This window comes from Columba livia, chromosome Z, assembly GCF_036013475.1.
Source record: "Columba livia isolate bColLiv1 breed racing homer chromosome Z, bColLiv1.pat.W.v2, whole genome shotgun sequence".
NCBI lineage: Eukaryota > Metazoa > Chordata > Aves > Columbiformes > Columbidae > Columba > Columba livia.
Window position 1 is genome coordinate 56,993,980 of NC_088642.1, and position 27,926 is coordinate 57,021,905.

A 27,926-nucleotide genomic window follows, 5' to 3' on the forward strand; every position below is an offset into this window, starting at 1 on the left:
TGACAAAATAAACCATTCATGTTTAATTTCAATGGAACAGAAATGTGTTTTAAATTCCCTTAAAATTTACATGTTATGTAAACAGAGACGTATGGTTGGAGAAGTGCTCTCAAGGAAGAGTCAAAAGAAAAAAAAAAAAAGACTGAAGCTCTGCAAAAGAACAAAAGTGAAGAGATGGCTCACTCCTGCTGTCTTTTTTTTTTTTTAATTGTATAGTCATCATCATCTATTGGTCTTGCATGATCTTGGTTAAGTACAAGTTAACAATGTGTGACTTAGCAGGCTGAGATTCTGTAGTGTGCATAATACATTCAGAAATGTGTATCAAGTGTAATTAATTCTAGATTGTTGAGATAAAATAAATAAATAAATACCAAGCAGGAAATTAAGGTAGTCTGTTCTAAGAAAAGTACTTCCAAATATAGCTCCAACTGTAAGGGTGAGCCTGAATATGTGTGTGTTTGAACTATTTTCTGTCACATTTTTCTGTATCTGCTTTTCGGGATTTCAACTTCATAGACTTCCGTATCAAACTCACGTGACAACTAATAAGCGAACAAAAACCCAGTTACCACAGTAAAAGGCAACAGCTCCAACGCTGTTCCTGGAGCCTTAAGAAATAAACGCAGAAGTCTGGTGTTCTACTAAAGGTTGCTGATACAAAATATAGTCTGAATCCAGTAAGGTATTAGCAAGATTCCACTGCAGTAAAGAGGAACAACCTGGAAACAGGTTTATCCGATACTGACAGATCTTCCTATTCTTTTTCCAGACACTGTCTCAAAAGCATTTCAGACTTTTTTTTTTTTTTAAAGCCAAATGATAAAGAAGAAAATGGCATGGTAGGAAGCTGACACAGAGTGATTTCATTAAAAGATTAAAGAACAAACTGCATTTGCTTAATAAAAAGGTATGCCAGTTCTTTAATAAATAAAGTGACAGACTTCTATTCTGAAAATTAATTTTAGGACTGACCATTGAAAGAGTGAGAAACAAGGTTAGTTAATACTTGAAACCAAGACATGCATTTGTGTCTGAAAAGAGAATATTGCACTAAAAGAAGAACCCTGAAAGCTTTAAACTCTTCCATCACTGACCTAAAAAAGTAACTAACCATTTTCTATAAGCAGTAGCAAACCTGGCTTGGTCCGCATCCCTACAAGTTGATAATACTTTATCAATGAACCGGTATTCTGTTTCTGGACCAGGAGAGTCCGGCATAGGAGCACGCTTCAGTCGTTTTGTTTCTTGTGTATAACCGAGTTTGCTGCTGGATTCATTCAAACCATCAACATCCATAGCTTGTGCCAAGTGACTTGTTGCAGGACTGTGGTGGGAATTATTCAGAGTTCCATCACTGTTGTCCACAGATGATACCACCTCACTTAGAAGATGGAGTTTGTTGCTTAGGTGGTGCTGAAGGTAGAACACATGCCTTCTTCAGAGGCAAATGAAGGAGGAAAAAAGAAAAAAAAAAAAGGTCATGTACTGAAAATAATCTGTTGTTGCTACTGAACTGCTTCAGTTCATTTGCTATCCCATCAGATTCCCCACAAGCAGACATAAAATTTGCTGTCATTGCTCACAGCTGACAAAAAAGGGCTCAGCGCCACTTTGGCAAATCTGTTGTTACCCAGTCTGGCACATATACCCAGCTGGTAAAGCAGAGGTTTTCTGCAGTTGATACACCTTCTGCCTACCTTTTGCTCATCCATTGCCCTTTAAATATTACAAATGTAAGGAGGCTGATTAACAGTATCTTGCCTCTTTTTCACACACTATAGGGACAAGTGGAACTTACATCAACAAGATACTTAAGCCAAATCAAATTTTCCATTCAATAGCTCTGATTACGTTCTTGAATGCTTTCCAAAGGTGCAAGACACAGCAGCTTAGAAATCTTTTATTTAGTGGTACCTTTTAAAATCAGAACAACTATTTGGAAAGATCAGGCAAAGAACAATACACAAATCAGAAGAACAGTCTTTCTACCAACTCCACTTACCTGTGACACCACAAGGTTTCATGCCCTGGGTAAGTATCAATCAGTTCAGTGCAGAGCTCCAACTCTTCCTCTAAACGGCGAGGGAGATCCACACTCTGCTCCTCTGCACAGGCAGCTTCTGCCCCTGCACTCTCCTCCCCCTTTTGAAGGCTAGGGCTTTGCTCATTTACCATTTGATTTTGTAGCTGTACATTATTGTCAGTCACAGTTCTGCCTATCAAGGACTTGAACAAGAACTGGCGGTAATGAAATCCACTATGATCTGAGACATGCATGGATACCCAATACTTAGTAGATGAAAGTTCATCAAGGAGGACCTGAAACAAAGATGGCAACAGTTATCAATCAGTATGAAGGAGCAATTTACCACCACATTTCTGTATTAAAGTAACATCTCTGGGGATCTCAGCCGCCGTGGTGAGGGTTTAAGAACACATACAGGAAAATTATGTAATCACTGAGCCTTTTCCACTGTGTGCTGACAAGTCTCTTGGAATCCCTACACAAAAGAAATTGTATTTCTTCCAAACTCTGATAAGGTAGGTGTCTCAGAAACCTTCCCACAGGGTGAGGGGAGAAATCCCCAAACCACTTATGAAGAGAAATAAGCAGTGGTTTAAAAATCTCAAAATGGCTAGGAATAAAGAGTATTTAGAGGAGGCAGAGATTAAATTGGTGTACTTAATGGTTAGATGTATTTGAAGTTTTGCCTCGTGCATTACAGGTGTCAGAGGGTGGGTGAGCTGCTTAAGAAAATAAAAGGGATTTAAACTAATTTATACTTCCATTTTCCATGAAAGAATGTCAACCACGAACATTATGTTCCAAGTCCTAGAGCCTGTGAAATACAAAACTGCTTGTCCATAATTAAGTTGCCTGACTTGGTAATTGGTGACCTACCAGAAAGGCTTTCACGACAACTGCAATAAACACTTACATTGGTGACTGCTGGCACCTATGTATTTTCTCTTAATTCTGAATGTTTTTAAGCCTTCAAAATTAATTTATAGGAAGACGAGTGAGTTTGGCTACTGAGCAAAGCTTCTTTGACTTTACTTTCTATGAGAACTAGTGGTTTTATTTCTCTTTAGGCTTTAACCTCTTTCCTTACATTGCTCCTCCTCTGGAGTTTATACTGTTCAAAGAGATCAGAACTATTTTTTTCATTTACTTCTAAAGACTTTGTATATAAATTTACTGGTATATTCTTGCTTTTAATCTCTTTTTCTAAGCTACCTGCGTCACTTAACAGGACTGGCTGATGCAAAGCAACTTTCTTAAGTATAAGTCGGTCTTTTTTTCCTGCAGCACAAGGGGCACTACCTCCCACAAAGAAAACCATGGAAATGCACAAGGCTAGTCATACACCCTTTTTGTGGTGCAGCTGTTCTAAAACATATTAGAGCAAATACAAACAATACAAATTCCACAATCTACACAAGATACTCTTTTTTAGGTCTTGACAAGAGATACCAGCATTGTCTTCCTGTGACAGATGAGCAAACTGAAGGGGACTATTAACTAACAGTTCATACAAGGGATTTTTAAGTGGGCTAAAACTCCCCATCTCCAGTTCTGCACTTTAAACCACAAGATCAATTTTCTCTCTTCTCAGCAGAATTGAGCTTACTAATTTACATTTCTGAACATTAAAATTTAAAAGCCTATTAAAAACAACATAAGGCTCAAGGGTGATATAAGCAAAATCAGATCACTCTTTATTCAGCTGGAACTGATACTGTGCACATTATGTCCAACTTAGATCTCAGAAGAGTCAGATTTATTTACCTTACACATTTATAAGCTAGCAAGTTACAGGTGAACCCTATAATTATGCATTTAACTCCCTGCACAGATCAAACAGAATGACGCTCAGCATCACTCCTTACCCAAACTAGAAAACCTCTTTTGGAAAAGCAGGAGAGATGATTGCCATTAAACCTCTTGAGTTCTACAAAAAACCAAAGTCTCTCCTCTAGAAAACTCAGAGTAACAGTGGAAGGTGCTTCAAATAACTGGAGGTAAAACAAAATGCCAGATTACATCTGAATTCCGACAGACCTTCTTTCTCAACAAGCCAGTTTTCTCCATTTTCACACTGAATAGCATAAGACCTTTGCCATTCTTCTGTGAAGCAAAGAGGAGATGATAACAAAAACACCTCTCTCCCTACTCTTGATAACCTCTCACAATAGGCCTGCTTCTACCTTTGGTGGTGAGCTGAGCACCATGGAAGTGGCACCCTGCTCCAGAATAGGACGTATGCGCTTGGTAGACACTCTCCTACACCTTCCCTGACACTGTGCTTGATTTTTTTAACATGCTTACCCACCATAAACTGCAGCCCTAAACCTCCCGCCTGGTCTGGGACACTGGGGAAAAAGCTATTAAGGATAGCTAGATAAATATGGATGGCAATGTCCACTCACACAAACGACAGGTACCTTTGAAGGCCCAGTCATCTGAAAAAAATCCAAGGCCCTGCTGGGGATGTCGACAGGAAAAATTACTTTGTGTCTGAGAAGCGTGCTTCTGTCTTCTGGATGTCACACGAGACAGGTGTTGCCTTGTGACAATCACCACACCACTTGTTTCTTGGCTTATTTTTCCATTGTAGGGCCTAATCAAGTCATTCTCCATCCTGTAATTATGAAATATTCCTATCCAAAGAAAACAGCCCATGTTTTCCCCCCGTCAGCTAACTGCACTGTCAAGCAAGAGAGCTGAAGTCAAACTTCCTTGCCATTTTCTGAGGCAAGTATTCCAATACCAGAAAGATTAGATTGCTTTGGAACCCCTTGACAAGCCCCTAACTGATATTAATTAATACCTTTCAAACACTATGTAAGCTTCCTAGTGTGGTCTGAATTCTGCAGGAAAAACAAATGGAGAGTTCTATATTCAAACAAGATAGTTTTTTACTGTCTAATGTAAGACAAAATAAACCTATATATTCTGTAAGAAAAATCTTCCTACGGGGCAAACCTTTATCCTCTAGTATTTAATTTATTTTTCTGAGAGTTTGAACTGAGACGCGGTCTCCAAAAGCACCAGGATTACCAAACCAAAAGAAAAAAACCCCCAAACCCTAAGAAACAATGTACCCCCTTAAATCCTCCAAAGCAGGTCAACAGTTTCATAAATAAAACTTCTAAAACCAGGTTTGTCATTTCAATAACACAACATAATGTTCCTGGGCCTCTGTTTCCTTGTACACCATAATAAAAACTAACTCAGACTATATGCAGAGTTTGTATTATAGCAGAAATGTAGCCCTAAATCACACAGTGTACTCTAATTCCAGGCAATCTTGCAAGAACTAAACGGCTGTAGAATCACAGTGATTGTTCTTTTCTTTTTACTTTTTCACCACAGTTCCAGCCTTACATTTCAGTGAAATTTAGCATTCTTTCGGATATTCAAACACACAAATTGCTGAATGTACAAAAAGAAACATCAAGCAAGAAAACAACCTGTATATTTTTGTCAAAATCTGGAATGTCTGTTTTGTCCTTGTCCTCCTTGTATTTGCTTTTTTTCCTCACATCACATCTTGCAAATAATCACTTGCTGATTCTGCCTCTCAAAGTCACCTAGACACAAATTTTATCTCAAGGTTCTTGATATCTTACATTCTACACTTTTTGTTAATTTTCCTGCACCCCAAACACCTACTGCCACATCAACTGAAATGAAGAATTGACCTAGAGTCAACATGAAGATTTTCCAGTGGGTTAAACACTGCCCGAGGAGCAGCACCAGTGAAATTTTGCCAGAGAAAGCTATCACTTTATTACTAATCAGCCTAAAAAGAGGACCAGTAGGGCAACTGTGATGGAGGGTAAGGCCAATGGACTTGGGAGTTATTGAACAAATTTAATCCACTTCCTTTGTGACATCAATTATTGACAACGGCAAATGAATAAACCCAGCAGAATAACTGCAGCTCTGGGAAGAGTTATTTCTACCACAGTGCAATTCTCTTCTGTTTAATTAAATTAGTAAAGAATAGCAGTGTGAAAAGGACTCACTGCTATCCCAATATTCAAACTACTGTTAGCTAACGCATAAAATGCTTTTAACTAATAGTAACTTTTTCCCCTTCTTTTTAATGAAGTTATTAAAGACTTAGATGAAAGTCCTTGTTTCCTATTAATATAGGCCTCTAACCCTAACTGAAGAAACCAGTTAAAAGCACTGCTATGCTTTCTGTGAAATACCTGCTGTCTTTACTTAATCCTTCAATATTTTGAAACCACAGATAAGCTGAATAAGGGTATCAAAACAAGATATTGCATTACATTATCAAAATAGTATCTGCCATGTATTACCTTTTTCTCTATTAGGAATTTCAAGATCAGTGCTAGATGAATGATTTTCAGTTGTCCCTTCTTTATTTCAGCTCACACAGTCCCATCTATCCTCCTGCCACAAATTCATGAACACTAAGTACCAACAAACCTAACTTCATACATGGGCAAGTAAAATCTGTTTTTTCTGCAGAGCAGAACTTGTCTACACAGGTAATAAAAATGCAGAACATTTCACAATGTTTTGCTAACTTAACATGATACTTTTGATGCACGTCATACAATCTGCTTGGCAAACCAGTGGGTTTCTTTAGACAAGGAAATTTAAAACTTTATTCACTATCGCGTTATACCTTGACAGTCAGCTTCGCCAAATGCTCTAACACCCAGATGCGATGGGACCAGGCATTGTAGTTGCTCGGGTACCTCCCAGCAGCTTCAGAGCAGACATTCATCTCCTCCTGCACTAGTCGGTGAATCCTCTCCAGAGGTGCTGCTCCCAAGTTTCCTTTAGTCACAAGACTGGGCAAGGAGTTTTCCCGAATTAGTTGTTGCAGCACCCATCGTCTGGTTAAACGATATACAGTGTCAATGGTGAGAGAGCAATATTAAGAGGAAATAAAAATGTTTCTTCATTTATATAAATCAATCAAACCTTTCTGATATTTCAGTTATCTGAACTACACTGTAACTAGATGACGAATAAGCAGTAAACATAACCTTCTGATCTCTAACCACATTGAAAGCTATGACTTTACAATCACATGTTGAAATAATTTAACTCTAGCTGTCTTTGCTTGCTCGCTGTCAGTGGTCATGGCTACTTACAGCACATTAAAAGAAAAGAGAAGGAAACAGAAAATTTGTGAAAAAAATTCAATTGTCTGCGTGAGACTTCTAATTAGCTCCTCTTTTGGAGACTTGCATAGCACCAAAATAAAGTATCCAAAATATATATGCACAAACTGTATATGCACAAGATCTATCTGACAGCCTCCAAATCATACAGAAAAAGGCCATATGGCACAATGTATGACAGGTATTTTGATATATTTAGTGAGTGTATCTGCCAAGTGTATCCAAAAAATTGGATAAGTTTTACTGAATTTTAAACTGCCTATTCTATCTTTTTGCAATTCTGTCTGAAATTTGGTATCATGGGGGAAGGGAAAACAAAAGATTAATCACTATGCTGAATCAAAAATAAAATTTTTTCAAATCTTATTTTCTAACATGTATCAATCGCAGTCAGCACATCCAAATCCCAGCCAAACATTTGTACAATCATCTTCAAATGTACTTTTCTGTTTTGGGCAAATACATGAAAGAACAATCAATTAAAATGCTATTAAAATACTGCTAGCTTAAGATGGCATAGAAGTTATAGACAGAACTTTTAATTATTTCTAAGATGTAAATAAACATTCTGACTAGTTTCATAAAAATATATTGATCATCGTAATGATATGGATGGCACCTGGTTCAGTACTAGTTACATGCAAAAAATCATAGTTTTCCAGTGTTAGCTACCATGCAGGAAAGGCTAAACCATTACAAACTGCAAATTTTTTTCCACATTATCTCCACATATTCCTTTTGCTTCAAACACAGAAATCAAGCAGCATGAGTCAAGAGTACGTACATGATGAAAAGCAGTTGAAGAGCAACAACAAAAAAAAAAGTGTTGCAGAAAATAATCAATGTTGTTACTACATCAATGCTACTACAAAAGAAATTAACAGAAATTAAGTAGACACTTGTAAATTAAGAAATGCCTAGGAATATTCAATGTGTTACATTCTAGCTTAATTTGAGAATTTTAAGCTCATGCACTCACAAAGAAGAGTTTACTGACAAATCCTTCTTCCCAAAATTCATATTTTATCAGTACAACTGAAGCTTTATTTATGTTTTTTAAGTTTTCTAACGTGTTACATTCAAATCTCTTTAAGGCTGTCTATAAAAGGATGAGTTATCCTGTGAAAAAATACATCATGGGGGGAAAAAAAAAAAATAAAAAAATCACACACGTACCGAGATTTTTTTTTTTTTTTTAAACAAAGTTGAACAATAGGCCTTTACTTCACTTGGTTGTGCTACAGGCATTTTGTGTACACTCAGTCATGACAGAGATGGTTAGCTTTGTGTGTTTGAGTAATTCTGGAGTTATGTTTTCCAAAAATGTGCCCTGTTATTTAAATATTTAGGAGTGGTGACCTGATGATACTGCTTACATTAGAAATGGAAAAAATAAATTCAAACCACAAAGACCAGATTGGAATGGAAAATAACTCAAATTTGGTTATACAGATTAGCTCTACAGATTCTTGTCTTTCTGAAATGCCTGTAGACAAGCAATATAACAGATAATAACAAGTTGGAGGAGGGAAAGAGGGAGAAATCCACAATGTTCAAATATTTACTATTGATAGAATCAGAATTCTCAGGCTGAGAAGACATGCAAGACGTGGTAAACCTCTAAGAAGATTTATCCCACCTTCAAAGTTTATTTTAAAAATATGCAGCAAAAAAGGTGCATATTATTTTAGTTCTAAGTGTAAAATATAGGCAGGTATCCTGAAAAGCCCAGGCATTGTATTTTACAATGACTGGCTCAAAGAATTTGCTATATTTCTAGATGTCCTCCTTTACCTATAGCTCTCCTTAACTCGGGCACAGGGAAAAAAACCCTAGGAAAAATGTTAAAGTTTGGGGAGGCAACAGAAGGCAAAGAAAACAAACCTATGAATCCATGTTTCTGGACTCTTTGGAAACTTGGTTAATGCCAGCTTTCCAAGATGCAAATCTTTAAGTGGACTTAAAGTGCCAGACAGTATTAATTCTTTCCTACAAAAGACAAAATAAATTTGTATGAATAAAAGAAGTAACCTGAAAACAGAACACAAATCCCAATAACAAACAGCATGGCATTTCCTTTGTATCATAATAGAACTTCACTGTCAAACTACAAGAGTTTAAAAAGCCTTTGTTGCAGAAGTGGCTCTTTCCATACCAAAGCATTAACTGCAAATAAGGAGGCTCACACATTATTTACTCTTGAAGTAAATATATTCTTTTGCAAAGTTGAGAAACATTACAGGAAGGATTCAGTTTCACTGCTGTGGTAGAAAAGTAGTTTTTAGTTTCATAAATTTTCAAATGAGAGATCCTCCCATTCACAAGTAAGGGACTTTAATCACAAGTATGACCAAAGTACCATAGACTCCCAAATACATACGTTTAAAGCTCTTTAAGGAAAACATTTTGTCATGTGAACCACAGATCATTTTTCAGCCTTCAGAATTCTAGCTCCCATAAAAGATAATCTGAAATGATTTTAACATGCCTTATGTTTTTGCTGAAACCTTTGAAGTAATTGTTTTCTGACAGGAAAAAGTTTGACTCTTCAGAGTGTTTTGTTACCTAATGTGTCTGGACTTCAGATTAATTGTACATACCAGCAAGTATACCAGCAAGAAGATAAACACCTATGACAATTATTTTACAAACACTAAGGTAAAGATTCTGGTCGTTTTAACTTGGAAGATTTTCCAACTTCTGGAAACACAGGATAAATGAAATTATGATTAACAACTGCAGATGTCTTGTTGCCCATTCAGTATAACAGGGATTTCCCTCCAAGTTCTAAGCAGCAACATGTCTCCTAGTCTTTATCATGCCTTTCTATGTCATATAACTAACTCCTGCTCTGTTCTTACCGTTTAAGTTATAATCCCTGCCCTTCTGTAGCTTCCCAGTCACTTCTAATTAAAACAAAAAAACACAAACCTACACACGCATATTACAATTATTTAGAATAGCTCCAAAGTCAAGATAGACTATCCAGCTGTTCCTAGCAGGTAACACATTTGAAGTTTTTTGGTCTCCTGTGCTTCATTAATCAGATACAACGTTCTATGATTGTCAGCTAAGCTCAAATGCTCATTAGCCTTCCACACCACCACTCCAGTCTTCTTGCTCTGACAAGTCCTGTCTGCTTTCCAAGGAAAAGATTTCCTTTTCTGACTCTTGAAAAACACTCTTCCTGTATCTTCAAGTTCAGTGCTACTGAGTCAATCACTATCTCTGAAGCTCTCAGTAGAGAATTCAACATCGGGAAAAGGGATTATCCCAGCCTAAAATGAAATAGAGAATTCTACAGGGAACACTGTATGTGCAGAGCTGCTATTCAGGAAATAACTATTACATTTTTCTATTTTTTAGGCTACTTAGAATCTGTGATACTTTTTTCCCCTCACAATAAAGCAATGAATTTGTGTGTGGAGAATATAAGATGAATTAGGCATGACAAACATCCCCTGAACAAGACAAAAACATCCTTTGGCAGATCCATCATGTTCTGCAAGCAGAGTGGAAGCCACACACAATTAGTTCCCAGCTTATACTAGCTCAGAATAAAGATTTATCTCCAGCATCTGTGCAGAATGGAGTCTGTTCTCTACTCTGACTGGCTAGCTTGACCTGTAATCTACTGAAGTAGGAATTCCACAGAATAGAAGCTGAAATGTCGTACCAATTAAGTGTCTAAGCTTAAAAAGAGCAAACTCCCAGCAGTGCCCTAAAACAACATAGGGACAGATTCAGCAAAGCAGGCTCAGTGGTAAATTCCACAGCTGCTGACTGGCTGGTGTAACCACAGCTTCTCCCTGAATGCTAAAGGGAGCTTCAAAGACAGACCGCCAATAAGGCCACTGGCCAAGAATTTGGGGGGCAAGGCGACCATCTGTAGTGATTTGTATGCTACAGTAAACCATAAACATCATAAAAGAGAAAACAATCTTCATCCATATTCATTAACATTTCTAATTCCATTTACAACTTTGAACTATTCCTCTCATGTACGTAGGAGCAAATGCTTTCATCTGTCATGCAGAAAAAAGCCAGGCTGATAAGGATGCATGTGTTTGCATTAAAAAAAAAAATAATCCACAAATCCTAAAACAAAAACCTGAATTCAGTTTTAAGTACCACAAGATTACATTTAAGTACCACAAGATTTACATTATTGTAGTAGATCTAGTACTACACATGCTCCTAATTCCATCTTATCACTTGAAAGCTACTCAAGCTATACATTTTCATGACAGCGAGCCCTTTGCTATCATTTTGATCCCCCTTTCTTAGAACTGAGATGCTAGAAGGATACAGATCACAGCAGTATCCTTCAGATGTACACCAGCAATGAAGGGGAAAAAAAAAAAAAAAGCGGAATTTGCCATATCTAGCACTGACAGCTACCTGCAGACACTATCTTTCTAGATAATTTTGTTAATTTTTCATATTGCAATAATGCATCTTAACTACAAAGGCCTATTTTTAATGAGAGCCCTTCTAGACACTAACATAATATTCTGTTAGCCCTCCAGCCCTTCTAACACTATTCCTTGGAGATTGTCTCCGTTCTTACCTAGGCAGCAGAAAGAGACTATTCCCTACATCTGAGATTTACACAAAAAAGTTATCAGATTACAGGGTTATGAAGAACTGTTGCTTCTGGGTTCCATTAGAAGCAAGGAGGTAAACTTCTGCTCTTCATTCTTAATGACTCTTGGTACTGCAGCATGACCAGTGGTGAAGCAAGACTAATCCCAAGAGGCACAAGAAAGGAGCAGGGTGGGGGAGAACATGTCTGGAATAAAGGATAATCATCTTCCTCTCCTTCTCCTGCAGTGTATCTATTCAGGGCTATTCAGTCCTGATGAGCTGCCCTGGTAATGGCAGCAAACTGAATGGTTACCTCAAAAGCCTTTAGACCACTCTGATTACCTCTAGATCACTCTCCATCATCTTTGCCAAGTCTTGGGAAACGGGAGAGGTGCCTGAGGACTGGAGGAAAGCAAACGTCCCTCCAGTCTTCAAAAGGGCAAGAAGGAGGACCCAGGTAAGTATAGACTGGTCAGCCTCACCTCCATCCCTGGGAAAGTGATGAAACAACTTATCCTTGGTGACATCTCAAGGCATATCAAAGGATAAGAGGGTCATTAGGGGCAGTCAACATAGCTTCACCAAGGGGAAGTCGTGCTTAACCAACTTCAGAGCCTTTTATGAGGACATAACGAGGTGGATAGATGATGGCAGAGTGGTGGATGTGGTCTACCTTGACTTCAGTAAAGCATCTGACACAGTCTCCCACAGCATCCTTGCAGCTAAACTGAGGAAGTGTGGTCTGGACAATCAGGCAGTGAGGAGGACTGTGAACTGGATGAAGGAAAGAAGCCAGAGAGTCATGGTCAATGGGGTGGAGTCTAGCTGGAGATCTGTATCCAGTGGAGTGCCTCAAGGGTTGGTACTGGGACCAGTATTATTCAAAATATTCATCAATCTCTTGGATGAGGGAATAGAGTGCACTGTCAGCAAGTTTGCTGATGACACCAAGCTGGGAGGAGTGGCTGACAGGCCACAAGGCTGTGCTGCCATCCAGCGAGACCTGGACAGGCTGGAGAGTTGGGTGGGGAAAAATTTAATGAAATATAACAAAGGAAACTGTAGAGTCTTGCATCTGGGCAGGAACAACCCCAGGTTCCAGTAGAAGTTGGGGAATGACCTGTTGGAGAGCAGTGTAAGGGAAAGGGACCTGGGGGTCCTGGTGGACAACAGGATGACCATAAGCCACCACTGTGCCCTTGTGGCCAGGAAGGCCAATGGCATCCTGAGTTGTATTAGAAGGGGGGTGGTTAGTAGGTCGAGAGAGGTTCTCCTTCCCCTCTACTCTGCCCTGGTGAGACCACACCTGGAATATTTTGTCCAATTCTGGGCCCCTCAGGACAGGGAACTGCTGGAGAGAGTCCAGTGCAGGGCAACAAAGATGATTACAGGAGTGGAGCATCTCCCTGATGAGGAAAGGCTGAGGGAGCTGGGTCTCTTTAGCCTGGAGAAGAGGAGACTGAGGGGTGACCTCATTAATATTTATAAATATGTAAAGAGTGAGTGTCACAAGGATGGAGCCAGGCTCTTCTTGGTGACAACCAATGATAGGACAAGGGGCAATCGGTATAAAGTGGAACACAAGAGGTTCCACTTAAACATGAGAAGAAACTTCTTCACACTGAGGGTAACAGAGCACTGGAACAGGCTGCCCAGGGAGGTTGTGGTCTCTCCTACTCTGGAGACATTCAAAACCCACCTGGGCGCCTTCCTGTGTAACCTCATCTAGGTGTTCCTGCTCCAGCAGGGGGACTGGACTAGAAGATCTTTTGAGGTCCCTTCCAATCCCTGACATTCTGTGACTCTATGAAAAGCTTTCAGGTATAGTATTTGGAAGGGTAAAAAGAGAACAGTGAAGATAGAGAGAAGACATCAGTTGGGCAGTATGTGATTCAGCAAAATGGATACACCAATCTAAAGGTTACAAATGGCCCTCCTTAAATGACAGATGGAAAGCAGAGTGACAGTTCAATGGGATTTATATCCCCCCAAAATATAGGCCAAACACAGGCCTTCACGTAGAGCAGTGTAATCTTTAGACTCCACTAACAAAACAAACAAAACCCCTCAAATAAACAAAACCTTCAAAATAAACACAAAAACCAAACTGACCAAAGAAACAAAACAAACAAAACAACAATAAGGAAAAAAGAAAAAAAAAAAAAAATCAGTCAGAAATTATCTGCAAGGCATACAGGATAAAAGAGATTTTTAACATTCCTTTGATACTCCTAAGCCGAAATCCTCTTGCCGTGTCACTAATTACCACTTAAAACAAAGCTTATAGCTGACTTGAACGTAAGGGCCCAGGCCTCTCTGATGTCATTGGCTGAGTGCAGCATACCTCACATTCCAGGCAGTGGTGAAGTCAGGGTTCAGCAGCAGCAGGGTACACGTGGTGTCTATCAGCTCTAAAACAGTTGAACAAGAGACACAATATTAGCAGTGATTTGCTTACAGCAGTGTTGTCTCTCCACTCTTTTATTCCCTGTCCTTCCCCAAAGTCTCTCTCCCACAGACTGCTGTACCCAGGGATGCCCACCTCAGCAAAACAGTAATTTAATTTGTAAGGAGGCAAAATCTGACACATCCTCCCTTTTCATTATTTCAAATAACGGACTCCTATCTCGCTAATAACTCACACCCAAGAAGTTTGCAGCTGGCAATTTCTGACCTTGACCTGTAGTGCTATAATCAAACAGAGGATGCCCTCAGTGAGGGACAGTGATCGTGTAGAATCCTTGATTATTTAGTGATATAAATTGCAGATATGCTGTACATATCATAAACAGAGAATTCTTCAAAGAAAATCCAGTGATTTTTAAATAATACAGTACTACTAAAATACACCCTACTATATCAGTACAAGCCTGAGCTGCAGACAGCTGCTATATACTATACTATACTGTTACAAAAAATACAAATACTATAAAAAACCTGTAGGAAAATGAAACACCATAACGATGAGTTAGGATCACAAAATAACTCTGATAACTGCAGAGAAAACACTTTAAATACAAGTGACAGCCTTGCTTCAGACTAAGGTTTTAAGATTAATTCAGTAAAAAAGAACAGACTTTTGTTTGCACTCCTCCATTTAAGCACTGCACAAATTCCAGATTTACATATTACACTTATTTTTAATAATGTCATAAAAACAAGACTGAGGTATACAGTTGCTGAGAACAGAAGAGTTTATTTTATTGTAACCCAGTCCTTTCCTTTGCACTCCACAACACTATTCAAGTGGTTTGAGGCCCACCAGGGTAACACTTAGGCTTGAGATAATGAGGGTCTGTGACTGCCTTGGGCCCCGAACCTCTGCTCTCAGGAGACACAGCATCAGCTCAGCCAACCTGACATGCAATCACAACCCTTACGTTTACATGGTAATTTTGAAATTGATTAAGAAGAAACTTTCTTCAAAACTGAATGTGACTATCCAGGCTTTTACTGCCAAGGCAGTTCTGAAGTAGGTCATTAAAAATTCTGAACTTTTGAGTGCTGGATTTTGTAAATACAATGATGGTTTTAGCAATTATTAGCTTCCAACCACTGTATATGCAATGGTTGACAAGACATATTAAGCAAAAGCCTATTATGGACTAGTTCATTCCTTGGAATACTTTTTACAAACAGTTTTCATAGTCTACGTGGCTCCACTTAGAAAAATATGCTTTCCTTATCCTACCAAGTCATGATTTCCAGCCAACATGATTATTCTGTTAATGTCAAAGGTCTGGAGCAGCACCAAATAGAACCCAACTTAAATAGAAGCTTGTCTACCATTTTGGTTGTTTGCCCATAACAGAGCTTCACTGTATCCTGAACACCAGCAAAGGAAGGAAGAAGGCAAAAGGAAAATAAAAAAGCAATACCCAGTAATTTCATCTTGATATTCCTTGATGCAACAAGTAACAGATGAAAATTTCATCAAGTGTGGATTCTAAGCCTGAGATGACAAATGACCCAGTTTTAGTTACCTGTGAGCTACTTTTCAATAGAAAGTCTTATGACAGATCTGGCACACAACGACAGTAGTTGCCAGCTAGTCCCCTCTGTGTCAGTAACAAAAACAATCTTCTATTTATAATTTCTAAGTACTTTCTGCCAGACACATTATAAGTAAACTATAAGATCATAGGTGCTCACAACATGGTTGCGCTTGTTGTTCTTAAAGGTATTTTCCAACCTAACTGATTCTGTGACATTCATGTCCTTTTGTACATTAAAGTGTCCCCAGCTGCAAAAGGACAAATATAACAAGACCATTTTGGCACATTTTCTTTTTAAATATGGCTGTATCCAGATTTTCAGAAGTATGTCACACGACGAGGTGCTTTCCAGAAGAGTGTTGTAAAAGTAGAAACATAGATTTACGGGAAAGAAGGATATTCTGGGAGTAGGCACAAAAATACCTTGCATAAAAAAATCAGTTTGTAGCAATTTCAGAAAACTATATTGTGATGATACAAATAATATGCATGCCGAATTTCAAAAAATATCAGAAAAATAATAAAAACATATTGTAAAATTAAGATTTCTAAACTGGAACAATAGCCAGAAGAGAAACAGTCATGATTCTGAATTCCAGGATACCATTTTACTCAAGTATCAAAGAGAAACCATAACTAAAATAAATATCTGTCACAGTAAGCTACCAATGACTGACTATAAAGCACTTCCTTCTTCCAGGATCCTGCCAAAAAATACTGGACACCACATCTGAAAGCAGACACATGAATCAGCGCCCTCCTTTTCTTCACTGTGCAATTTAAAATGGCTTACAATAAGTCGAACACCACAAAAGAGGCAACAAGAGGCTACATTTGCTATCATTGTTTATTACAAGCATCAATACAATATGCAATAGAGTTTTGCAGCAGTAATAAACAAATCTATCCCTTCACTACATCCAGCAAACACCTACCTTGTCAAATTCTAAGCATGCACTGTAATCTACAAAAAGAATTCGGAGGAAAATCCTTCAGGATATTTCAAATGTACAGAAAATTTAACATCTCAATACAGTATGCCTGTTTACACAACCTTAAAGACAACTCTGTTAAGTCTACCTGGGAAAGACTTGCAGCTTCATTCCCTCCATTGCTGCTGTTCAGTTTCTTCCAAAATTTCCTGTCACATGTGAAACTCACTTAATGGTAAAACATACTAAACTCTATAAGCTGTACCTTGTTTTACAAACAGGTAATTAACAAGGTGAAGTCCTGATCATGTTTTACAGTAGTGACACAAAACCTCAACAGATATTTAAACGCTGTAGATTGACACCTCTCACACATTTTACACTGAATTTTGCAATTGAAGAAATGGAGGAGAATGAAGTTTCATTTAAAACAAAACAAAACAAGTTTCCACAAACAGGCAGTACTTTGAACTTCATGCCACTCCACTATTTACTGAAAAACATTGCATTTGTTTCTTGCTTCAGATCCACACATCACCACAGTTTCCTTTCTGACTCAGGAAAGTAGGACAAAATTCCTCCTGTAAAGACTAACATAACTTCCCTAAATCACCCATGGGAATAAGTCATCTCCCTCCAACACTTCCAGCTTGAGCAAGAGAGAAAGGATTTACATTTTCAACTAAGCAACCCTGCAACTTCTTCAGGTTGCCAAGATGCACAATCCAAAGATGGCCCTCCTGCCCAGGAACCCTCAGTTCTTCCAGAAGAGGTTAAACTGGCTTTAAGAAGGACCAGTGTAGTGTCAATAGAGGTAAGTGACCTAGATGTCAAGTGCACCCTCAGTAAGTTTGCAGGTGACACCAAGTTGGGTGGGAGTGTTGATCTCCTGGAAGGTAGGATGGCCACATAGAGGAATCTGGACTAGCTGGTTCATTGGGCTGAGGTCAGTTGTATGAGCTTCACCAAGACCAAGTGCCGGGTCCTGCACTTGGGTCACAACAACCCCAGGCAGCGCTACAGGCTCAGGGAAGAGTGGCTGGAAAGCCGCCTGGCAGAGAGGGATCCGGGGGTGTTGGTTGACAGTGGCTTAACACAAGCCAGCAGTGTGCCCAGGTGGCCAAAGGGCCAACAGCACCCTGGCTTGGATCAGGCATAGTGTGGCCACCAGGACTGGGACAGTGATCATCCCTCCGTACTTGGCACTGGTGAAGCCCCACCTCAAATCCTGTGTTCAGTTTTGCACCCCTCACTACAAGACAGACATTGAGGGGCTGGAGAAAGTGCAGAGAAGGTCAGTGAAGCTGGTGAAGGGTCTGGATCACAGGTCTGCTGAGGAGTGGCTGAGGGAACTGGGGCTGTTTAGCCTGGAGAAAAGGAGGCTGAGGGGAGACCTTATTGCTGTCTGCAACTACATGAAAGGAGGTTGTAGCATGAAGGGTGTTGGTCTCTCCTCCCAAGTAGCAAGTGATGGGATGAGAGGAAATGGCCTCAAGTTGTGCCAAAGAAGGTTCAGATTGGATAGTAGGAGAAATTTGTTCACAGAAATGGTTGTGAAGCAGTGGAACAGGCTGCCCAGGAAAGTGGTTGAGTCACCATCCCTGGAGGGATTTAAAAGATGAACAGATGAGGTTCTTAGGGACATGGTTTAGTTGTAGACTAGGTAGTGTTAGGTTAACAGTTGGACTTGATATAAAATGACTTTGCCAGCCTAAATGACTCTATGACAAATAAAAAAAATGTGCATTAAGAATCACATCAGATATTACTCTCCAACTGGGTAACTTACCATCTTTGTTCAGCCATTGTTTTCTTTGTCTGTAGAGGAGAAGCTTATTGTGGACATATGGCAAAAGAAACTTCACACACCAGCTCTCCACACCAAGCTTGTTTTCTACCAGGACAATAGGGCTCCGGTTATACCTGGCTTCAGGGCAGGGTATTAATCCAATTTCATCTCTTAAAAAAACAGAAAGAAATATAATTAAACTTATTTCCAGTAGATACCAATTCTTTTTTGCAATAGAACAAACTGGCAATCCCAGTCAGTCCACCATTTTTCCTGTTTTACCAAAATCTGCATACGTTATACTCAATTCACCTTCTTGATTTTTGCTGGACTGTAAATATGATAAAATGTATTTTCAAAAAGACATCCTCCACAAAACTCATGCAATATATTAACTGGGAAAACAGATTATTCAAACATGTTTTAAGGCATGAATAAAGATTTAAGTTGAACAAAATAAGTATATGTACTATTTATTCAGACATAATATAAAATCCAGTTGTGGTTTGGAATTAAGAGTCACTAGAAAAAATTTGTATTAGTTCCCTAATTCTGTAGTAATGGAAAATCAGAAATATTTTAAGACTTGCTGAATACTCTGTAAGTAATAACCATGATTAGATGAGCCAGCATGAATTCAATATAATTTGAATGTTCTCTAGAAATATTCCTTTTGGTGTTGCTGGTTTTTCTCACCTTAAGATAATCAGAAAAGTTTTATTAGATTTTCCTGAAGATCCCAAATGAAGGAGTTCCCTATTTTGTATTTTCAGATTATCACCTAAGGAGTTTACCCCTGCTGAATTAACACAAGCACCCCTCACTTTGTGGTAGAGATGCTATGGAGCTGTAAAAAGTGCTAGTGCAAGGGAAAAAAAACAGGTTACCCAGTACAGGCACCTGATCGACCCAAAACTACCCCAGGCATGCCCTGCAGCAGGGTGACCAGGTCTCAAAAAAGAAAATCATATAGACAGCAATGCGTGAATTTCCACATGTCCCATTTTTCCTTCTGCTATGCCAAGTGGCCTGCAGAACTGGGAAGATTTGAGACAGAGAGGCAGGTCTCACTAAACAGCAATCAAGCCTTGAAAAAAAAAAAAAAAGGTGATTGCCACAAAAATTCCTATCACCAAACAAAGCAGAAGAAACTCAGCTGTTCATTTTCAGAGGGCTACACCATATTTTACTTTTTCCTCAGCCTTCTTTAGCACATGGGGATTCTGGAAGAGCAGCTTTAACAGCTTCTTACAAACAAGCACAGGTTGTCAAGCGTTCATACTCATTTGGACAGAAAGCATTATTTTATACTTTCCTTTAAGCACGATTTCTCAACCAACTCCTGTTGAGTGGAAAATTTTATTGATGAGGAGGGAGACCCTCATATCTCAGGCAGGAAAAAAAAAAAAACTATTGCATTCTCAGATAAAAAGTGAATCCTCCAATTTTTCCCAAGATGAAGTCTACAGATAACTCCAAGTGTCAATCCCACAACATCAACTCAATTATCGTAAGCTAATTTTGTTACTGGACAATCTCAGTGTACCAATTTAATTCTATGTCCTCATTGGATTATTACCAACAGAAGCAAAAGTGACACCATGTGCTTGTTTAAGAATATATTTGCTTGTTCAGAAGCAGATTTAGTCTTCCATATCTCACAACATGCATCACAAGACAAAAAGAGCACAAGTAACTCAAGGTAAGATATTTGCAAATAAATCACTTGGCTTTGTCTCCAAACACACTGTCTCCATCCCTGGTTATCTTAGAACAAAATGAGGAAAATCAGCATTTTCCTACTCAATTGCAAGGCATGGGTATCAACGCAAGATCTTCATCCCTGCTGCTCTACTCAACACAAGTTAAGCTCTTCAGAAAGCTAGTCAGATTAGACCTAAAATGAGAATGCAGGCTGCTTCTTTCAACATGGTACCTTATAGCCCAAAGTCTGTACTTAGTGCTGTCTCCTTTCTTTTATGAATGTTAAACACGGTCTTTGGCCAAATTTTGCTTGGCCTTGCTTACAACGACATACAGGTTCCCACCTGCAATGAATCATAGAACCACAGAATGTCCTGAGTTGGAAGGGACCCACAAGGATCATCAGGTCAAACTCCTGTCCCTGCATATGACAACCCCACAGTTCATACCATGTGTCTGAGGGTGTTGTTGAGTCTCTTCTTGCACACTGTCAGGCTTGGGGCTGTGACATCTCCCTGAGGAGCCTGTTCCAGTGCTCCAGCACCCTCTGGGAGAAGAACTTTTTCCTAATGTTCAAACTAAACCTCCCCTGGCACATTGTCCTGCCATTCCCTCAGGTTCTGTCATTGGTCACTAAAGAGAATAGTTTGGGGCCTATCCTTTCTTCTCCCCTTGTGAGGAAGCTGTAGCTGTGATGATGTCTCCCCTCAGCCTCCTCTTCTCCAGGCTGAACAAACCAAGTGACTCATAACCACTCCTCCTACAGCTTCCCCTCCAAACCTTTCACCAACTTCATAGCGCTCCAGCACTTGTCCTTGTTGAACTTCATGTGGCTGGTGATTGCCCAGTTCTCCAGTTTGTCCAAATCCCTCTGCATGGCCTCTCTGCCCTCAAGAGCATCAACAGCTCCTCCCAGTTTAGTGTCACTGGTGAACTTACTTAGTATTCCCTCAAATCCTGTGTCCAAATCATTTATAAAGACATTGAAGAGTGCTGCCCTAAGACCGATCCCTGCAGAACCCCACTAGGGACTGGTCATCAGCCCAACATAATGCCATTTATTAGAACCCTTTGAGCCTGGCCCATCAGCCAATTGCTCACCCACTGCATTGTGTGTTTATCCAGCTGTGTGCCAGATAATGAAGATGTAGTCACCCACAGCTTTGCTCATTAACTCCATAAATTACCACAAGAATTTACCAGCTGTTGCTTACAAACAGTACACCAAAGGTAAACAGCAAGGAGATAAAAAAAGAAGTTACATACATACACACCTTCACTTCTTACCAAATACAAAAAGACTGGCTCGGGTGAGCTAAGTTTCAAAATACTGCTTTAAACATGCCAAAATGACAGACAGGTAGGGTGTGCACAGAGCTGAGAAGTCAGCCTGAAACACCCCAACTCCAGAACACACTCAGCTAGCCAAAACTGGCAGAGGACTGCACCACTGCATAATGAAATTTGTCAAGATACAGTGCAATATATAAAAGTGTTTATCTGGTAACTACTCAATTTTTGCCAAGATGCAAACCAGAACTTGTCATTTGGTAGAAATGTTGCCTCTAGCACCTTGGTATTATTTTTTATGATCCGTGTGGTTCAGAAGCTATATTTTGCATTCAGTCACTGAGAAGGAATAGAATTCACAATGCAAATATACCAAGAGGGCAGATTTATCTAAGGAGGGATACCTATCTTACAGCAAAAAAAAATTCATGCCAACTACCATCTATTTCCAACAGGGTGCTCCTGAATGCCCCTCAAATCTGCAGAAGGAGCAGGTAATGGAGCATGTCTGTCAGCCCAGGAAACACTGCCTGTGAACACCTGCAGCCTCTGCTCCATCTTGTACCTGAAGAAACCTTCTGCAGCAGGGCTCACCTGCAGGCACCAGTGAATTACTGCTTGTCAAATGAAGTGACTGAAGTACCATTCACCTTGTGCAAACTGTTCCTGGCCATGTGTCAGAAGATGTGCCTGTGCATAAGACAGCATCGCCCAAAGTCATTACAGAATGGCAGATGCCTACATTTTAGTCAAGTGAGAGCTGCAAGCTGCTCACAATACTGAAGGAGACACCAACTGATAGCTGCTGTTTGTCAGTATTTTGTACTATCAGAAGAACCGTCTACTATGAATAGATTCCATTTCTTTCCCTAGATTTTCCAGTTTTCCGATATCGTCCCTTGAATTTTAGGAGTTATTTGATGCACTTATTTTCCTTGAAGCAAGCAGCACCATCATGTTCCAAAAACTGTATGAATGATCTCTGTATTTACAGGATATCACGTTAGTCCACATTCCTAAAATACACTGTAGAAGCAGTCAGAACTTAGTGGAAGAATTTAGCTGGATTTTCATGAAGTCTGCAGCCATTACAGAGCTTCTTCAACCTGTGCTGAGATTGAAGAAAATACGCAAGACGAGACCCAGGAAATCACAGAGCTGCACAATCCAGACCTGGTCCATAGTGCCAACCTCAGCCATGGCAGAACAGTACTGACAAGCTGTTGCAGGACCTGCTTCAAGAAACCCAGTAATTCAATGGCTCTCCCCAAATTAAACTCTAGCCAAACTACTTCAAAACCGTCTTTCACAAAATCAGAATAACACAGTACTGCTAGAGAAAGAGGCATTTCTTACTGTGCTACCATGACGGGTCTTCAGCTTTAGGTAACTGTGTTGGTTCAACTGAAATCAAGTTAATTTTCTTCATGCAGTTAGAAACTCTTATTTTTTGTAGCTAGCACAGTCATTGTTTGGATTTAGTTTGAGAATAATGAGACAGCACCCTGCGACAGAATTAATATTTTTCTTCAAGTAACTTTCCAGTGGTTTTGAGTTGGAGTGAAGAGAATGTAAGAACTTGCTGTTATCTTAGTTGTAGTCTGGGAGCCAAGGTCTTTCTCTATGTCTGGAGGTGCAAGGCAGCTCGGAAGGGGGGCATGGATGGGACAGACCTTGACTGACATCCGGGCTGACCAATGAGAATATTGCATGACATGAAGTATTGTGCTTCATATTTAATAGGAGTTGGGTTTTCCATTTGAGGAGACTCATTCCAGCTCTGCTCCATTCCGGCTGAGTTCCATTCAGGAATTCCTTCAGTTCAGCTTTTCACTGTTCTGCCATTTTGCAGAGGCCTCTGGGCCTCTCTGCCTTTTTGGTCTTTTTTCTCTCTGTCCTCAGGATCGGCTGTTCGGGACCAGGGTGCCTGCTCTCTTCCTGGAACTGGCTGCTGGGCACAGACGGAGTTTGTGAGTATCATTGAGTATCACTTGTTTTATATTTTCTTTTCATTTTAGATATATTATTCGTAGTAGCAGTTAGTGTTATTTTCTTAGTTTATTAAACTGTTTTTATCTCAATCCACAAGCTTCTCCCTTCCCTTTCAATTCTCTCCCCTACTTGGTGGGGGGAATGTGGGGCAGGGAGTGTGCAGGCAGCTATCGTGGTTTTGATTGCTAGCTGGGGTTAAACCACGACATATGCCCAAGTGAAGGGACCCGGTCTGATTTTTTTCCTGAAGATCATCCTTAAAACAACACAACCCCTCTGCAAAGAATTAGACAGAGGATATTAAATAATTGCTGGGAGACCTGAATGTGGTACAATCAGTGGACATGACACAACTATGATCCTACTGACAACAAAGACTGAACCTAAGTAGTTGAATATTTCTGCTATTATAAAAAGATTTTAATACTGGAAAACAATCTGGAGCATGGACATTTGAAAGGTGTATATTTTTACACTAGAGTAAGTCTCATGATATGACTATATGGCTAATGAATTTTCAGGATGTGAAAAGCAGGGACAAGGGAGCTTAAATCCAAGAGTCGAATTTTTGTTTTCCTTATTGTGCACTGCATTATATACACAATTTGCTTTCAGAATTTCAAATAATAAATTAATTTACATGTTACGATTAGTCATTATCTTAGTGGTACAAGCAAAAACTTTCATAAATGAACAAACAATAATATATCACTGAAATCCAAAGTACTTCTAGCCAGTATTTGCTTCTAAAGAAGCTACAACACCTTCACTCTCTAGAAGTTATCTTTTGTTTGCTCTCACATTAATCTCCACTTGATTTGGAAACTTCTGCTGCAATAGCAAAGGTCTGCACTGATGACCCCTCCCACTAAGTATTGTAAGCAAATTATTTTTACTGCCTATTGCTATGTTTGGAAGTATCAATGCTGCACAACAGTACTAAACAATCTAATGAAAATAACACTGGCAAATTTTGTACTTGGCTACTGTAAAGACTTAAGGAAGTATGTTTCTTTCTGTATCTCCTGCAGCTTAATTTGCAGTCACACCAGGATGAACTTTGATTCAAGAGTTTCAAATCTAACAAAATGAAGTATTCTATCTTTACTACACTAAGAATGTGATGACTTGAGAGAGAAAAAAATTATCTGAGCTATAGTGACATAAATGATTATTGGAAAACCATAAATAGTATCCTTGGATTTTGTACACAAATGCTGGGCTACCATCTAAGAGTTCGTCTCTCCAGTTATCCCCATCAAATTCATTAACTTTTTTTGACAAGTAAGTCTCTTTCTGTTTGACTTCATGTGCAAAAGAACAGCAAAGTTCAGAAAGAAAGTATACAACAATCTGTTCACTGTTGGTACTGTGTTCAGTTCCAGTGGGATAGCTCACATACATGACTTTATCAGGACCTGAGCTTGTAGGGCTGGGTCACAATATGTTCCAGTAAATTTCACAGCCTTACAAATTCGAAAACTAGCATGGTGACAGAGTTATCCAACAGAACAAAATGCACCCATCAGCAAGACAAGGCAAAAAGAATTTTGTATTTAGTTAGAAATAAGCTTGGGTTAAAAATATGCACTATATTACTGCAACTTAAAGCAAAAAATAAAAAAAAAAAAGAAAAAGAAAAAAAGAACAATCCAACGTTCTACTTAGTTTAAAACTGTATTTTTACATGCTTTTTAGTACTGACCATAGACAACATTCCCTATAAAACTAGAAAACTGTGAGCCTGCCAGAACAAAACACCCATTCTGACGGATGAAAAGGGAGCAAGCAAACAAACAAAACAAGGGATAACAAATGCTAGAAGAGAGACAAGTAAGGGACAAGAGTGTGGGATAGAATCATACAATCATTTTGTTTGGAAGAGACCCTCAAGATCATTGAGTCCAACCATTAACCTAACACTTGCACTTTTTCTCACATTTCATGCCAGCAAAGAACAAAAAGCTTATACAGGACAACAGTGTCATTAACCCCACTTCAGACAGTAGACCAGGAAACACAGTAGGTGGCTGCAACTCCAGCCTTGCCTAAAATGAGCCCATACGTAAATAGGAACTTCATGCACCTGGCAGATCCTTTATTTTCAGTGGACCCTGGCAGATGCCATGTAAAAAAAATTCACACCTGGATCTGTGACACGACAGGCTACTCGTTCAAGAGAATAACATCTGTCAGGGACTGCAGCTGGTTAGGACTGCCTTGGCCACCAGCAGGAAGACAAGATGTCTGCAAGATACACAAAAATATCTAGCCAGCACGGTTTCAACCTGGTGCTCTAGAGGCAGAGAGGTATTGTAGCAAAGGGCCTACACCGGCTGTGCATGGTCCCTTCTCGTGCACTGCAGTTCAGAAATCTAGCAGACAGAATTGTCGCATCTTCCACTTTAGGGGGCAAATTAGCAGTAGCCAGTGCTTCTTCACTCGAAGCCTGACACAGTGCACACAACTCAGAGCACACAACTCTTGTAGCCTACTTTCATCTCTGAGATTGCATCTACGAAAGAAAACAGAAAGAGCAGCATGCTCTTCAAAAACACAAGCTTGAAGTTTTCTACCAATAAACAAATCTGGTGAAGGAGTAGCAACTAAGAAGAACCGGAATATTCATTCACAAATACTGGCTGTTTACAGCACCTTATGCCTCAGAACCTAAAAATGAAGCTTCATGAAAAAAAGCAGTTCTTTTTCAAACAGCATCCACATGTTGTATTTTAAAACCTGGCCACCCACCCGAGTTGCGTACTACATTTAAGGAAATATAAGGGTATTCATTCTAATCCTCTCTTTTAAGTGAAGGGACAAATTAAGTGCCTATGAAATTTTCCTACACAGCCACTCAGCATACCATTTTCAGGAACAGATTAATAGGTCACCACCTCAGAGACTGCAGTGTTTCCAACTGACACAAATACACTGTACTTATGTTATGAAGTTGTTATCCATTATGTGCTACCTCATTTGCCACAACCAACATGGAGTTTACACAAATAGATAGCAAGATGCTTTCCTAAACAGCTTGTGTCTTAAAACAAGAAAGGCTGGGGAAAGAAAGAAATACAGAAGATACGTAAATCACGGTCTCAGAGCTGGTCAGCAGTGGAACTGAAAATGAAACACAGAACATATGACCCCAAATGGTCAGATAAACCTGATTCTCACAAGACAGCAATACATGTAGCTTCTATTTACACAGTCACCCTATTCGTCTCCCTTGAAACAGCCCACAATGAAAAAGCACTGGCATATCTACTAACAGGTACAGATTTGAAGGCGGCATTCATCAAACAGTGCTGTTTGTACGAGGGTGCCATTCGGTAGGCTTCAGTCCTGAGGTTGGCTGCCAGCACCACTGAAGCTCTGCCCGAGACACACGCAGACCTGCTGCCCTCAGTGGGGTCGCAAAGTCACAGAATCACAGAATGTCAGGGATTGGAAGGGACCTCAAAAGATCTTCTAGTCCAATCCCCCTGCCAGAACAGGAACACCTAGATGAGGTTACACAGGAAAGTGTTCAGGCAGGTTTTGAATGTCTCCAGAGAAGGAAACTTCACAACCTCCCTGGGCAGCCTGTTCCAGTGTTCTGTCACCCTCACTGAGAAGAAGTCAGTCCCCCCTGGGCCGCATTACGAGTGTAACACTGCCCGACCTCAAATTCAAGTAAAGTTAATTTAAAAGCCCGTCTTTGAAAAGCCCCTCATCACTTCCAAATTCCAGAGTCCTCGCCGGTTTCTATAACTAGGTACTTCTCACTGCCGAGGCTGCTGTGGCTGGCAGGCCGGCCGAGCACGGGCCGGCCCGGTCGTGCCTCCAGCAGCCACCCCAACTCCCGGGGCAGCTACGGGGCGTCACCCAGAAGAAGAGGAGGCAGCCGAACAGCACAAAAGACATTCGGCATCAGCGACCTGCCCTGGCGCAGCACAAGTGTCCGGGCAGCGGCCCGGTGCCGACTCGCAGGCAGGTTCGCCCCCGAGAGGCGCCGCGCTGAAGCCCCTGCGCCGGGGGCTTCACCACCAGCTGCACCTGCGCCGGGGCGAAAAACCGGCCTGGTCCCCGCGGCCCCTTCACGGCGTGACCTTGGGCCGGGCACTCGGCCCGCCCCGGCCCCGCTGCGCAGCGGAGGCCGCCGCGCCCCCGCCCGCACCCCACACCCGCCCGTCCGACGGCGAGGGCGCGGGGTCGCTGCCGGCCGAGGAACGCGGCCGGGACTAAGGGCGGACAGCGCTCCCGTCCCGGCGCGGCGCCCGCCCCACTCACATGTGCGGGTTCCGCTGGAAGGCGTTGCGAATGTCCTTCACTACCCGCTGCACCAGCACCGCCACCTCCTCCGGCGACTCGGCCATCTTCCTCCGCGGCCGGCTCCACCGCGCCGGGCGGGCAGAGCGCTTCCGGGTCAGCGGCCCGCGGGGAGCCGCGGGTAACGCGCGGGCGGCGGGGCGGGGCGGG

The 27,926-nt window shown here is 40.5% G+C and overlaps 1 protein-coding gene across 1 annotated transcript; it reads right to left on the minus strand.

Annotated features, from left to right (window-relative positions):
* Positions 1-27,897, minus strand: PTAR1 (protein prenyltransferase alpha subunit repeat containing 1). The gene is made up of 7 exons (XM_065045961.1): positions 27,738-27,897; positions 18,477-18,646; positions 14,105-14,171; positions 9,058-9,162; positions 6,669-6,882; positions 2,006-2,322; positions 1-1,438 (listed from the first exon to the last, which is right to left on the minus strand). The coding sequence occupies exons 1-7, from the start codon at positions 27,821-27,823 to the stop codon at positions 1,090-1,092; spliced, it is 1,308 nt and encodes a 435-aa protein (XP_064902033.1). The 5' UTR covers positions 27,824-27,897; the 3' UTR covers positions 1-1,089.
* Positions 27,898-27,926: the final 29 nt, after the last annotated feature.